At 33.8% G+C, this 14240-nt stretch overlaps 2 protein-coding genes across 3 annotated transcripts; one reads left to right on the forward strand and one right to left on the reverse strand.

Moving 5' to 3' along the window:
- Positions 1-250: 250 nt before the first annotated feature.
- LOC125876826 (stearoyl-[acyl-carrier-protein] 9-desaturase 6, chloroplastic-like) lies at positions 251-2587 on the forward strand. Its single transcript, XM_049558087.1, has 2 exons — positions 251-894; positions 1933-2587. The coding sequence occupies exons 1-2, from the start codon at positions 277-279 to the stop codon at positions 2485-2487; spliced, it is 1173 nt and encodes a 390-aa protein (XP_049414044.1). The 5' UTR covers positions 251-276; the 3' UTR covers positions 2488-2587.
- Positions 2588-2968: 381 nt separating this feature from the next.
- Positions 2969-13688, reverse strand: LOC125853656 (uncharacterized). 2 transcript variants are annotated; one of them, XM_049533377.1, is made up of 11 exons: positions 13583-13688; positions 11662-11879; positions 10588-10760; positions 9895-10053; positions 9488-9637; positions 8854-8997; positions 4681-4837; positions 4228-4400; positions 4085-4140; positions 3196-3298; positions 2969-3094 (listed from the first exon to the last, which is right to left on the reverse strand). In XM_049533377.1, exons 2-11 carry the CDS (start codon positions 11861-11863, stop codon positions 3005-3007), a joined length of 1407 nt encoding a protein of 468 aa, XP_049389334.1. In that variant the 5' UTR covers positions 11864-11879; positions 13583-13688; the 3' UTR covers positions 2969-3004. The 2 variants fall into 2 exon arrangements, with proteins under 2 accessions (XP_049389334.1, XP_049389333.1); XM_049533376.1 differs by having other exon boundaries at positions 11662-11910; positions 13583-13678.
- Between the last annotated feature and the right edge of the window lie 552 nt (positions 13689-14240).

Raw genomic sequence — 14240 nt, forward strand, 5'->3', positions numbered from 1 at the left:
AGATACATACATATACATGTATTTAGTGTGTATCTAGTGTGATTCGCACGTACCTAGGGTACATGACTATCTCGCTCGCTTCCCTCCTCATCTCACTCGTTTCTCTCTATTTTAGTGTATCTGGTGACAAAAATACATGTATCTAGATATATCTAATTACCGTCGTCTGACACGTAAATCGCCCTAAATTGGAAACTCAACAAATTATCCCTATAAATAAGACTCCTTGTAAACAGTAATAGTCACGCAATAACACCATTTTGACTTTCATTAGCCATGCACTCTATGACTTTCTCCCAATTCACCATTCCATCGATTGTATGGGCGTCACCTCCCCCTACAACCACCACCATACCCCGTTGTAAATCATTGCAAAGGCTTTCTCCGGTCTCCGCGGTGGCTTCATCACTTATAGGGCCACCTCCATCGCGCCATCACGTAACTCACTCAATGCCACATGAAAAACTAGAAGTCTTCAAGTCACTAGAATCTTGGGTTTCCAAAAATCTCCTTGATTTTCGCAAACCCATAGAGAAATGTTGGCAGCCTAGTGAATTTCTCCCTGACCCATCTCAAGGGTTTGATGGATTTAACGAAGAGGTTTGGGCATTAAGACAACGAGTTTTAGGGCTTCCCGACGAGTATTTTGTTATGCTTGTGGGTAATATGCTAGGTGAGGATTCATTACCTACCTATCAAACCATGATTAACACGTGGGATGGAGTGCGCGATGAGACTGGGTCTAGTTCATGTCCATGGGCAATTTGGACTCGGTCATGGGCAGCTGAGGAGAATCGACATGGTGATTTGCTACGAACTTACATTTATCTTTCAGGCAGAGTTGATATGATGATGGTTGACAAGACAATGCAATATACGATTCGAGCTGGAATGGTAACTGTTGTTCTCATCACCATATCTTATATAATTATTTTAAGGATAAGGCAAGTACCCTAGACTATGACCGAAATTTCAGAGATACACTTTATAAACTTAACTAGGGTCCTATTATTACCCTCTTGAAGGCAAGTGATGAGTGCACAAATTGGACACATGTCATTTTTTTTATTGTTAACTTTATAATTAGTTAGTATACATATTTATTAAAACTTATATATTAATTATTTTTATTTCTTTTTTTTGTAAAATATTTATTTTAATTTCTTTTCACATTAATATTTTTTTAATTAATTTATTTTGTTTTCACTTTTAATTATTTTAAAAAATTATGTGTATTTTTTTAAAAAATAATTTAAAAGTATCCTTTAATTTTAACGTTTTAATTAGTTATGTTTTAGTTGATTTTTTTCACTTATTTTGATATCCGTTCAAATTTCACTTATAAGTACAAGACATTTGAAATTAAATTTGAAATCAAATCAAAACGAAAGACAAAGAAAATAAAATCACTAGAAAAATTAATGAATGAAGGTAAAAAAAAAAATGTTTTGATACAAAGTAAAAAAAAGTGTGTAGCTTAATTTAAATACAAGATATAGAAAATAAGAATTATTTTTTCAATTTTTTTTAAAATTATTATTTTTTAATAAATAAAATAAAAAATAATATTTACACACGTGGCAGTGGCAGGCGAGTGTGTACAGACACAACCAACTTGGGTGGTTGAAGGTGCCACGTCATTTACACAAAAAAAATGAGTTCAGGGAGGGGGGTAATAGGACTCTAGTTAAGTTTAGGTGTGTCTCTGAAATTTCGGTCATTATTTAATTTAATTGTATATAGATTCGTATATCATTTGGTGAAGACGACCTACAACATGAGTGACCTAAAAATGCGGTAAATAATAACCAACTTATAATTATCACAAAAACAAATTATTCATTCAGTTCTTTTTTACTTGTCCAATATGTATTTTGTACTCTCAAAAAAAACTAACGTTAACTTGTTCATCCTATTTGTATGTCTTACTAGGACAACGGAACAGAGAACAATCCATATATGGGCTTTGTGTATACATCATTTCAAGAGCGAGCAACATTTTTGTCGCATGGCAATATGGCTAGGCTAGCTAAAGAGGCCGGTGACCCTGTACTAGCCCGTATATGTGGAACCATTGCAGCAGATGAGAAACGACATGAGAATGCCTACATAAAAATTGTTGAGAAATTGCTTGAAGTGGATCCAAATACAACTATGTTAGCCATTGAGAATATGATGAAGAAGAGAATTGTGATGCCACAACATCTCATGTATGATGGGCAAGATTCGAATTTATTTGAAAACTACTCCGCCGTTTCCGAAAGGCTAGGGGTTTACACAACTCGTGATTATGCTGAAATAGTAGAGTTTTTTATAACACGGTGGAAATTGGAAAAGCTTGAAGGCTTGACAGGGAAGGCGAGGAGTGCACAGGATTTTGTGTGCAAATTTCCACTTACAGTTAGAAAGTTGGAAAATCGAGCCAAGAAAGTAGAGCCATTTCGAGTGAAATTTAGTTGGATTTTCAATAAAGAAGTGAGTGTTTAGATGAATTGATCATTTGAAAGAAGTATGTAAATCAAAAGCTTATCCTTTCATTAATAGCCTTTTTGGCTAAGCTATATTAATAAATCTATATTGATACGTCCTAGTGAAGTCTTGGAAGGGTAGATGATGTAGCAAACCCTTACCTCTGTTTACCCTTAGCTCAAAAAAGTAGGAAAGTAAGAAAGAATAAAAGAGAACAAAATAACAATGCACCAAATAGGTGTAACAACAAATATTAATACACATTATTGGAGAAAAAACTATGTGATACCTAATTCATACTACTAAAAGTACGACAACATACTCGACTACCTACTACCCTTTTATCCTAAACTCATAATCCTCGACCTTCAAGTCTTTCTATCTGGGTCATGTCCTCAATCAACTGAAATTGTGTCATATCCTGTCTAATCACCAACAATCACCAACAATCAGTAGTATGACCTTGAAATTACAAAGCAAATTCTTAAATGTTTTTTTGACATTACAAACAGCTTTACACAGTGAACACAAGAGATCACACAAAATTCATTCTGTTTGGAATCTGTATGCCTGCTCTCTTTAAAAGTTCAGCAGAGGCATGCTTGGCCATTGATAGAACTTCTTCCTGTGAAGAAAAAAATTCCAATGTGACACTCATTTCACAGAATACATATTTAACCTATCAAAGTATATGAAAGAGTATGATTATAAGTATGCAATATATACCTCGTCTATGGTTAAGATTTTCTTATCTTTCATAATCCAACAGCCGTTGCACATAACAGAGACGATATTCTCAGTTCTCATGCAATAAACAAGGCTGGAAATGCTGCAAGTCATTAAAAGAAACTAGCGTAACAATCTGGTGATCACTAAAAAGGATGATATATCATAAACCGGAATAATTGAAAGTACAATATATCGAAAGAAACCAATAAGAGAGAACAAACATACTGACTCCATAGAAATTTACAAGGATAGGGTTATCCACAGATTGCTAACAGCTTAGTATAATATTATATGTAGTTCAACGATATTCCGAGGTTTTATAACTACATGGGCTACAAGTAAAACTAGAACGAAAGACGGAGGAAATTGAAATTATGATGTTACTGTTCCACAATTGAAATACTTGCAAAGATGAAAGTTTATGCACTGGCTAAGCTAGGTGGCACAATTTCTCGAGTTACATTATTTGTGCTAGAGGGCATATAAATTAGTACGAGTGGGAACTGAGGAACTGTGCCAATCAATATGAAAATCTAAGAAGATCACTTGTTAAGCAGGATATATGGACTGATTTAAATAGTTTGATATTGCACCAAAGGATGTGGCCTAGTGGTCAATGAAGTGGGTTGAGACCTATCTCAAGTTTAAATTCCCCCTGAGAGAAAAAATACTAGATGATTTCTTCTCATCTGTACTAGCCTTGGTGGACAAAGTTACCTTGTACTTGTTGTTGGTGAAGTGACACGTATCCCGTGGAATTAGTCGAGGCACACAAAAGCTGGCCCGAACACCACGGTTATCAAAAAAAATAGTCTAAGATTGATGGAACTTTTAGAAAATGCTTAGCACCAGAATGCATATAACAAAATCAAAATGACTCACATACCAGTCATGAATTGGCATCATGGACCAAGAAGAAGGATTGATCACAACGATATCAGCCTGCAAAGTAGTTCATAATGAGTAAACCTGTAAGATGAAATCGGACAGCAGGAAAATCTCATCATAGATAGAATCAAGATGTCCAACCTTCTTCCCAACCTCGAGCGAACCTATTTCCTTGTCCCAAAGTACAGACTTGGCGCCATTTATTGTGGCCATCTTGAGGATTGTTTCAGCAGGCAAAGCTGTAGGATCAGTGGTTCCCGTGGAGAATACTTCACGCCCTTTGTTGATCAAAGAGGCCAGATACATCTCATCAACTACACCAAAATTACAACGGAGCATCACAAGAAATGTAGAAGTTCAAGAGACAGAAAACATCGAGCATATGAATTTCGCTAATGAGAAGCGAGATAAATGGACAATACAAGGAAGCTTCTAAAGTCATTCTTGGATAGATGTGATATATTAGTAACATTTCTAAGCAATACAAAGTAAATGAATACCAAATATAGAAATGTGCCGGTAACACAGTACCATAGGGAGTTTAGACAATTATAACAGGCAATATATCAAGAATCGCAACACATCAATATATACCAATGCTCATTCTATTATTTGATGGTGCACCGTCTGTACCCAAGGATACACAAACACCAGCGCTGAGCATTTCCTTAATGGGGGCAAATCCAAGCATTCTCATTGCAGCAGCAGGACAATGCGATACTTTGACTCCAGCCTTTGCGAGACAGTCAACCTGACAGAATAGCAGTGAACAAACAAAAATTTGAAAAATGGCTTATTATAGTAACAACTAGATATAATAATTATTTGAAAGAAAATAAACAGTAAACATTCTTGGTGAAAAAGAAACGGCAATAAACATTATTTCCCAGGGAAGTCGAGATACTTTTAGCACTGCAACAAGACTGAATTTCAAAGTTGTATTGAGAACTAGTTGAGTTTTGCCCGACAATCTTTAGTTTACTTGATATGTAATGAGTGTATAATTATTCATAGAAGGGGCAATAAGAGCTTATGTTACTCTTTTCTCATCTCCGCATGTGAAACTGCCATGTTAAAAGAAACATTTCGTCATCGTTTTCTTATTTAGATCTTTGCAAAGAAGAACATTCCCCTTCTTTAGGATGAGCAAAGACAGAAGACAAACACGAATTGGCGTAACTTAAATACTTTTCTTGCTCAGGAAATGAACCAATCAGGCTTATTTAGTCAGCTTTCAGCAGCAAAAATTGAGGAACTTCAATTTCAAACAGTTAGCTGGAATAATTAAGAGATCATGGTGGTCGAACTGTGGGTTCTATCAAGGATGATGGTGAGGTGGAAATAATGGGGATAAAATGCAAAAATAGTGACACCAAGAATTTTACGGGGAAACCCTTTTGAATAAGGGGAAACCATGGGACAAGAGGAGCAAACTAATCCACTATAACAAGGAATATTACAGTGGTAATCACAAGTACAATACTTAATAGACTATTGCACATTCAAAAAAGAAAGAACAATCTTTTTGTTTTTTAACCTCACGATAGAATAGCTCACACTCTATTTTTCTTAACAAAATATGTTTTTATACAGTCTGGTATATCTCATTCTGCTCTCTAATACTCAGATATATTTATCTCACCTCACTCAATGTGGTGCATTAAACAAATAAGCTGTTGAGCTCCTTTTATAGGGAGAAAGTTGTCCATGATGGTGTCATGTCATCAGTGACATCACAATGACCACAAAAAAATCAGACTTGCGGATCTATTCTTCGACTCTCTTGCGAAATAAATATATGCTTGACAAAGTTGCGAGATTTGGATGCTGCAATATGCAGCAAATGTAGATTTTCTCACCTGAATCATGTAATATGGGGCTAGACCACACAAATCTCCCCCTCCAGTCCCATGCACTTAAAAGAGGTATTTCTGTCTTCTTAGTTAGTACTCATGCCCACAACTTCTTTGCATAACCCAAACTTATCTTTTTGTATCACCTTGGTCAACATATCCACATAATTTTCACTTGTGTGAACCTTTTTGACATGAAATGATTCACTCTCCACTTGCTCATCTCTCCACTTGCTCATGAATCTAATTATATCTCAAGTCTATGTGTTTTGCTCTTTTATGGTACATGGAGTTTTTGCTCAAGTCTATTGTACTCTGTTTGTCACAATTGACAACATACTCTATTTGATGCAATCAAAGTTCTTGAAGTAATCGCTTGAGCCATATCATCTCCTTGCCAACTTCAGTAACCACCATTTTCTATTATAGATCACCTGTCATATTGACAAATGTGTATCCCTTAAGATTGGATCTGATCTTCCAAAACACAAGCATTCATTTGAAATTCCTCTCAGATACCTGAGTATCCACTTCAGGTTTCCCAATGCTCTGTTCCTGGATTTCAAGAAACATGCTAAGGGCATCTCCAACCCAAACACCAAATTTGGTGTCAACACTATTTTAGTGTAAATCAACTCCAACCTACTTCACCAAATTTTACACCAAAAAGAAATATTTTTCTCTCTTCATTATTATATTATTATTTCTTATTTCATTTATATTTTCTTATTTTATAAAACAAATTCTTTCTAAAACATTCACCATATATAATTCATATTATTTTCTTTTATAGTCGTTACATATAAAATTATTTGTTTGAATGTTTATTATTTTCAGTTATTTTTTGTATTATTTGTTTAATAATTTATATATTTGCATTTTTATTTTTGTGAAGGTTAATTGTAGTTATATCCAAATATAATTTATACTAGAATTAACATAAATTTAATTTTTTTAAAAAGGCATATATAGAAATATTAATTTATAAAAAAAGCTAACTTTTATATCTAAAATTAATATTATAAAAATATTACATAAAAATAATTAAATATACAAGATATTTAATTAAAACATACAATTTATATAATGTTTAATTAAAAATTTTGTATAATCAAATAATATTAAAATATTCAATAAAGTGAATTGGTGTGATGAATAGTGTTACACCAAATTTGGTGTAACACTATACACACACCAAAATGGTGTAAAATTTGGTATTGGGTTGGAGCTCCAAAACACCAAATTTTACACCAAATAAGTATTTGGTGTAAAATTTGGTGTTTTGTTGGAGATGGTCTAACACTGGCTGCATGAGCAGTATCAGGTTTAGTACATATCATTGGATACCTTACACTAATGACTTTGTCCATGCTCTCTTTTCCCCCCCTTGTTGCAGGACAAGAAGAAACTTCATATGACCGAACAGAGGTGTGCTAACAAGCTGAGCATTCTTCATGTTAAATCGCTCTAATACACATTTAATGTACTTCTCTTATGACAAATAAAGTTTTATTTCATCTCTGAGACTAGTAATCCTCATGTCCACAATTTTCTTAGCATGACCCAAGTCTTTCATAGCAAAAAACTTACATTACTGTTTCTTCAACTTGCCAATTCTGAAAGTATTCTTGCCCACAATCAACATATCATCCACATATAGCAAGAGGATGATAAAATCATCACCGGAAAATCTTTGTACAAACACACAATGATTAGAGGAAGTCTTCTTGTAGCTTTGCTACCCCATAACTAATTCAAACTTCTTGTACCACTTAGGAGCTTGTTTTAAGCCGTAGAGACCCTTTTTAAGTTTACAATTTACCTTGAAGCCCTCATGTTGTTCCTTATAAATCTCTTCTAGATCACCATGAAGGTAAGGCATCTTCACATCCATCTGCTCAATTTCTAAATCAAGACTAGGAGCCAAACCAAGAACTGTTACGAATGGATGACAATTACACAATAGGAGAAAATATTTCGTCAAAGTCAATATATATGAGCAATTTCAGGCTTTAGTTGATAGAGCAATAGGAAAGAAGTTGAAATGTATTCGTATTGATAACAATGGTGAATACTGTGGACCGTTTGATGAATATTGTAAGCAACACAGTACTGGACACCAGAAGACTTTTCCTAAGATTCCTCAGCTTAATGGTTTGGCAGAGAGGATGAACATGACCTTGATGGAAAAAGTTGGATGTTTGCTTTCAGAAGCAAAGTAGCCAATCTCCTTTTGGGGTGAGGCACTATTGACCGGTGCACATGTTAAACATATCTCTTGTTGTTACTTTGAAAAGTGATGTTCAAAACAGAGTTTGGTATGACAAGGATATCTCTTATTGTTACTCGGAATAGTTGAACACAATCTTACTTTACCTCTTTATATAGTGTTGATTATGGAGAGTTAGTTATGAATTTAGTACATGCAAACATGTATTGAGATGGTTAAAGAAGAAGGGGTAATGGTGGATGTGTGAGAATTACGTGGGGAAGTGGGGGTGAGATGCAAACGAGTTGTGGGATTGGGGAGGGAAACAACTGAATTGAAGAGAGAGAAAGTAATTTGAATTGTTAATGTCCCATTAATTAAGGAGATATAATTTTAAGATAATCATTCAATACCATATTTAATGGGATTGTATATCTGATTTAACTTTCCCTTTTAAAATATATGGTATAATAATTAAAAAATGGTATTATATGTAATATTTTTAATTTAGAGGTAAAATATGTACATATGGTAGTGAAGTATGTCTAGATAGGTAGTTTTTCCCAAAATATATCCATTTTCTTTCCTCTTGCTTGTAGTCCGCCATGTTACCAAGAAACAAACTCGAACAAGATACACAAATTTAGCTGGCCAAACTAGCTAAGACAGACGGATCAAATAATAGGGAAATAAGCTTATATATACCTCTTTCTCATTGACCCAAACAGTATGTGCTGCCAACAAATTGTTCTGCAGGAACTTGATCTTCTCGAGATATGTAACAGTTCCATTATCAACTCCTCGCGTTTCAACAATCAGTTGATTTTCATACGGTATCTCCGCAATATGCTGAAATAGTTGAGACATTAAGACATCAGTAGAGTTGACAAATCCTTTTAACACTTATTCGTCTTGCATACAACATTCTTTTACATATTCTCCTTTAAGGGGCAGCAGAACAACAAAACCTCGTTTATCTGTTGAAATGCATCTTCTTTGATACAAGAACATATTGATTTAAATTCATGAATGCCAACGGGCTGGAAATGAGAAAAAGACTATCATTAACAACCGTTTACTAGACGTCACAGTAGGGGAAAACTCTGAAATCTCACTAGTAGCAGAGCCGTCTGCAGAGGACATACAGGATCAGTAAAGCAGAACATATTCGTCCAGTATACAAATTTTCATTTTCTATTAACTCAAACTGACGTTGGTAAAATGCATAAACATGGTTAAATTTGACAATGACTAAAGACCATTTTCTCTTCATTTCATTGATAGAAACCTTGTATCCATATAAATCTTGTATTGTATTTTAGTTGAGAGAGAGATATACCATGTGAATCCCGGTTTCTAGTTCTTTTGCTGTGTCTCTCGTCTCAGTAAGTAACCGATCAGTTGAATTCATGATTTGCCTTATCCCAAGCCACACTTTGATACGTCCATCTGCTGTATTGTGGTGTTTCATAAACAGATCCTTCTGCGACTGCATCCTTGAAATAACATTACATTCGTAACTTTAAGCAACAAACATTTTTCAAATTAGCAACTCTGAAGTAACATTACCAAGCTTCATCTGGCAGTTAAAGAGCTAATGAAAAAATTTCAAGCTAAATGATTTCAATACAAGAATCAAGAAATGAATCGGTTCGAGGAATGCTGGAAGCAACAAAACAATGTCTATTAAATGCTTGAAAATTTAGTCGAACACATTTCGAAAGTGAAACTTCAAACTTAGCCAACCTTAATACACTCCTCAGTAGTCCTAGCTGCCCATGAAGCTGGCAAACCCTCACCATAGTCCATAATTGACTCGGCCAAACACGCACGCAAGCCTAATACTTCTACTGCACTTGCCATTCCAGACACATGCTGCCCTCCTGCTTCAGCAAAGCACGTAACCTGAATCCATCAACAACAAACATAAATACATCGGATTTAAGTTATATGCACAAACAATGTAAACTATGCACTATCCGTGTAATTAACCTGTTATATATAGCAGGTTACTTGCTAATTTCATAATGTATAGTATTATATTGTATTGTATCGTTTTGACGAATACAATATTTGGATAGATTGTATCGTTTTCATTTTGAATGACAAACCAACCAAAAAAATTAGGTTACAGAGTAGAGCTATTATTAAAAGATAGGATAAAAGATGAAATAAGATCATTAGATAATAAGTTAAGACAAAATGAGCGATCACGTCAAATATTATTTAAGTAACAATCAAAACAAACATTGCATATGAACTAACAATACAATACGTTAAACCATCCAAACAAGTTGTATAGGGATTTACCTGCAATTACCTTCTAAGTGACTCAAGTTTGTAAACATTGTTTACACGCCAGTACATTGAACTTAAACTCAAACAAATTTATCTACAACGTGGATAGTTCAGACAACTATTGACTGCAATTTCACTTACACCAGAGTGAATAAGTTCGATTCCGCAGAGTAAAGTGGAAATGAATGAATCTTCTTCCGTCATGTTGGACTCGTAAGGCCAAATGCGATCATGTAACCATGTCAACAAATCCACATCATCAGCTATTCCTCTCGCTAATTGTTGAGACGTGTGAACATGTGTGTTTATCAAACCTAAACAAAAAAATTGTAAGTACCAAGTGCTGTAATTCAGTGAATGAATATACTGATCCAACATTCATATCAAAATTAAACATTTCAAATTTGTGACAGTGGTAGACACACATCTATAATTTTTTTCTTAATAATAGAGCAGTAAGTTGTGCTTAGCTTATATCGCAAGAATGCTTTTAGAAAAAATATATTTTTTACATCCTAAAAGGAACTTCTGGTGCTACTCAAAAACAACTTCATTTTCTTAAACTTGATCAAACACTTAAAACTCACTAAACTATTTTTTTTTTTTATTTAAAAAGAACATTTTTGGTTTCTCAAAAGCTTGATCAAAGAAGCTATTAGACTAATGGAATAGAGATCCTAATGTGGCATATAATACACAATAGGACACCACATTAGAACAAAATTGTCATGTAGGACGTCTCATAAAGACTGTCTATTTGTTCAATTTTATACAAGTTTTAAGTAGTGCACGCTCAAAATTAGAAGACATAGACCGCTGAATCCAAGTTAAAAGACATTGATATATTAAGCCAAAAAAATATATATCCTAGAAATTTACATGACTATAAATCTATAAAAAGAGTGAAATAAAAAGTTTAAGTTTAAATTGTTACACATTTTTAAACAGAAAAAAACTGTCAGTAATTTGGAACAGAGGATTAAGTTGGTAAAGTGATAAATACTTCCCCTGTTTCGTTTATATGACACAGTTGAAACTTTTAAACTTTACACAAAGAGTTTTGAACTTTTAATAAAATTTATATATTTAAAAACTACGTACTATTATCAATCACAATCATTGACAACTTAAATATCTAAAAGAAACATATAAAAGAAATCTTAATTAACTCTGTGAATTCTAAGTGTGTCGCATGAATTGAGAAGCAGGAAAGACCTGGGAGGAGAATTTGTCCGCGAAGGTCAATGAGTTGATGTGAGATAGAAGTAAATTGAGTGAGAATGTTGATGGATTTGCCAATGGCTATAATTGAGTTGTGTTGTATAACAATTGCTCCATCTACGAAAACGTGGTCATGAGAATCCATGGTAACAATGATAGCATTATTGAGAATGAGAATTGGATTTGTTGCTTCCATTCTGACTAAACCAAAGCTGGTGTGCAATTCAAAGTCAAAAATGTTATCTGAGGAGGAGGAGGAGTTGATGTGCAATTCAAAGTCAAAAATATGGATGATAAAACAATTAATTGTTTATGTATGGTTTGAACACAAGGCACGTGGAAGTGTGGACGTTAACTTCAATGAAATGTGTAGTACTCTCTCCATTCGTATCATATTAGTTGATCAGCTATGAAAAATAGTAGTCTATCTTAATAAACTAGATAATATTGGCAACACTTCTCGTGTTTCCAAATGATTTTTGGTTGTTGTGTAAAGTCTTATTCGCATAAATGAAGTCACTAAACTAAGTAGAGAGTGCAATTTCCAAGTGATAAGGTTGGCTTTTAAAGGGGCAAGTTGATTCCAGATAAGATGTTTAATAAAAGACTGACATATCATATAAGCATGTGTTGACAAGTAATAGAGGATTGTACTGATATCCTCCGAGCTTTGCAACAGTCCTTATTTATACTTCTTTAGAATGGCAATTACTTTTGAACAAAGAAACTTTTCCTTCAACTAATGTTAACTAATTATACATTGAGAATGAAATCTCAAGCAAAAAGGTCATTTTCAGCAAACATGATTAATTATGTCAATAAGATACAACTCCTTAAAAAATGTCTGATAGCTTAAATACATCAATTTTGCCAATAACATAATTGCTATAACAACGCATACATCTGTGAATGAACTAATATTCTCTAAACTGGAAAAAAATTCATTCTAACAATGAAACGGAAACTTGTCATGCGGAATTACTTAATTAGTAGTAGGGGCTGTAGGGCTTCTTCTGGAAAGCCTCTTCAAGTATTATGCCTCTTCATTTTTAGTATTCTACACAAAGAAAATGTCATCACAACTAAGGGTGGAATAAAATATCTTAACATGTATAATCTACTCTCCTTTAGAAAAGAGAGGAGTGTAGTCCTTGTGGCTCAACATTGTCATTAGGTGGCATCATATACAGATGAACCATCCATTTAGCCACTTCTAATTTTGTAAAAGAAAAAACAAACTTGGAAATTACTCAATCGAGTGCCCATCGATATGAATCCAAAATTCTAGCCAGGTAAGTCCCTAAACACATAATTTTCAAGTGTAACAAAAATGTCTTTACGACGCGCATTATGTGAACAGGAGGAATATCACAATCAAACTATGCGAACATAAAACACACTTATTCCTTTTATAGGTGCATATGCATTAAACTGATGAGCTGAGAATTAGATAGACTCAAATAGAATTTTGTTAGTGCAAGTACTGATGCATTTTGATTGTGATGGAAAGTTCATATCTTATTTGCAAGTCTCTTTTGTTATTAATTTCTTCTTATATCACTAAATTAGCAATTGTAAATGATCTATACTATCAAATCTTCCAAAAAAAAAAAAAAAGCTATTCTTAAGGCTTATGGAATTAGTTGAATTGTTAATCTTTTACCTGCGAAGTTTCAGGTTCAAAACTCATCACACGAAGCTTGCCTAAAAGGCTTAACGGTAATTTTTTTCCCTATATGTTCATACAACCTCCTCAAAATTATGGCTAATCAAAAGCAAAATGTGTCTTTTCCTTCCCTTTACATATATAAATAGCTAAGTTGTGGTGGCTTAACAGAATGTCTAAAAAACTTAACACAAGAAATCAGATCTAAAAAAAAATGAAGAGGAAGGCAGGGAAAGAAGAAAAACTTACCTTGAAATTGAAGAGTACTTGAAAAGATTGAAGAGGAAATAGTAGTAGCTGAAGAACCTTGAAGAGAAATAGCTCCGTCTTTTTCCTTTTCAATAGATGAAGGAAGATCCATGGAAAGCAGGCATGGAGCCACACACAATAAACTGAAGGACACACAACCACGTGGAGTAAGCAGAATGTGGGACAACATGTTGAATTTACCACAATACCCTCAGCTAATAAAAAAAGACCACAAGCAGACATGTTGATACCTCTAATTATACCCACTCTTCTAATATAGTAGAATTAACAAAGATTAGTTACAGTACATTTTGCTATGAATATTACAAAAAAAGTAATATATGATTTATGGTATAGTGATATTCTTTTTTTTAAATTCCTTTTTATATGATATATGTTTGGTATTTGTAGTGAAATTCGAAGGTGATATCATATTTAGGGGCACTCAAATTGTATTGAAATTTGAAGGCGGTATCATACTTAAGAGGACTCAAATTCGAACCTCTGATTAAGAATGAAGAAGTACTTACCGATCTACCACAATCCTTGTTCTGGGGCGGTTCAATGGATCTCATCGCCTAAGGTAAAATCATATTAAAAGGCCCTTAACTTATTTTGTAAAAGGAAAAAGTCTCAAATATGCCATCGAACTTTGAGA

Source organism: Solanum stenotomum, chromosome 1, assembly GCF_019186545.1.
Source record: "Solanum stenotomum isolate F172 chromosome 1, ASM1918654v1, whole genome shotgun sequence".
NCBI classification, from domain to species: Eukaryota; Viridiplantae; Streptophyta; class Magnoliopsida; order Solanales; family Solanaceae; genus Solanum; species Solanum stenotomum.

Excerpts from the sequence above, each read along its gene's own strand:
- LOC125876826 (XM_049558087.1), top strand. The coding sequence starts at position 277 with ATGCACTCTATGACTTTCTCCCAATTCACCATTCCATCGATTGTATGG. Across the intron at positions 895-1,932 it reads ATACGATTCGAGCTGGAATG|GACAACGGAACAGAGAACAA; the intron begins GTAACTGTTGTT and ends ATGTCTTACTAG.
- LOC125853656 (XM_049533377.1), bottom strand. The coding sequence starts at position 11,863 with ATGGAAGCAACAAATCCAATTCTCATTCTCAATAATGCTATCATTGTT. Across the intron at positions 10,054-10,587 it reads TCGAACTTATTCACTCTGGT|GTTACGTGCTTTGCTGAAGC; the intron begins GTAAGTGAAATT and ends TGATGGATTCAG. Across the intron at positions 4,838-8,853 it reads TTTGGGTCAATGAGAAAGAG|GTTGACTGTCTCGCAAAGGC; the intron begins GTATATATAAGC and ends CTATTCTGTCAG.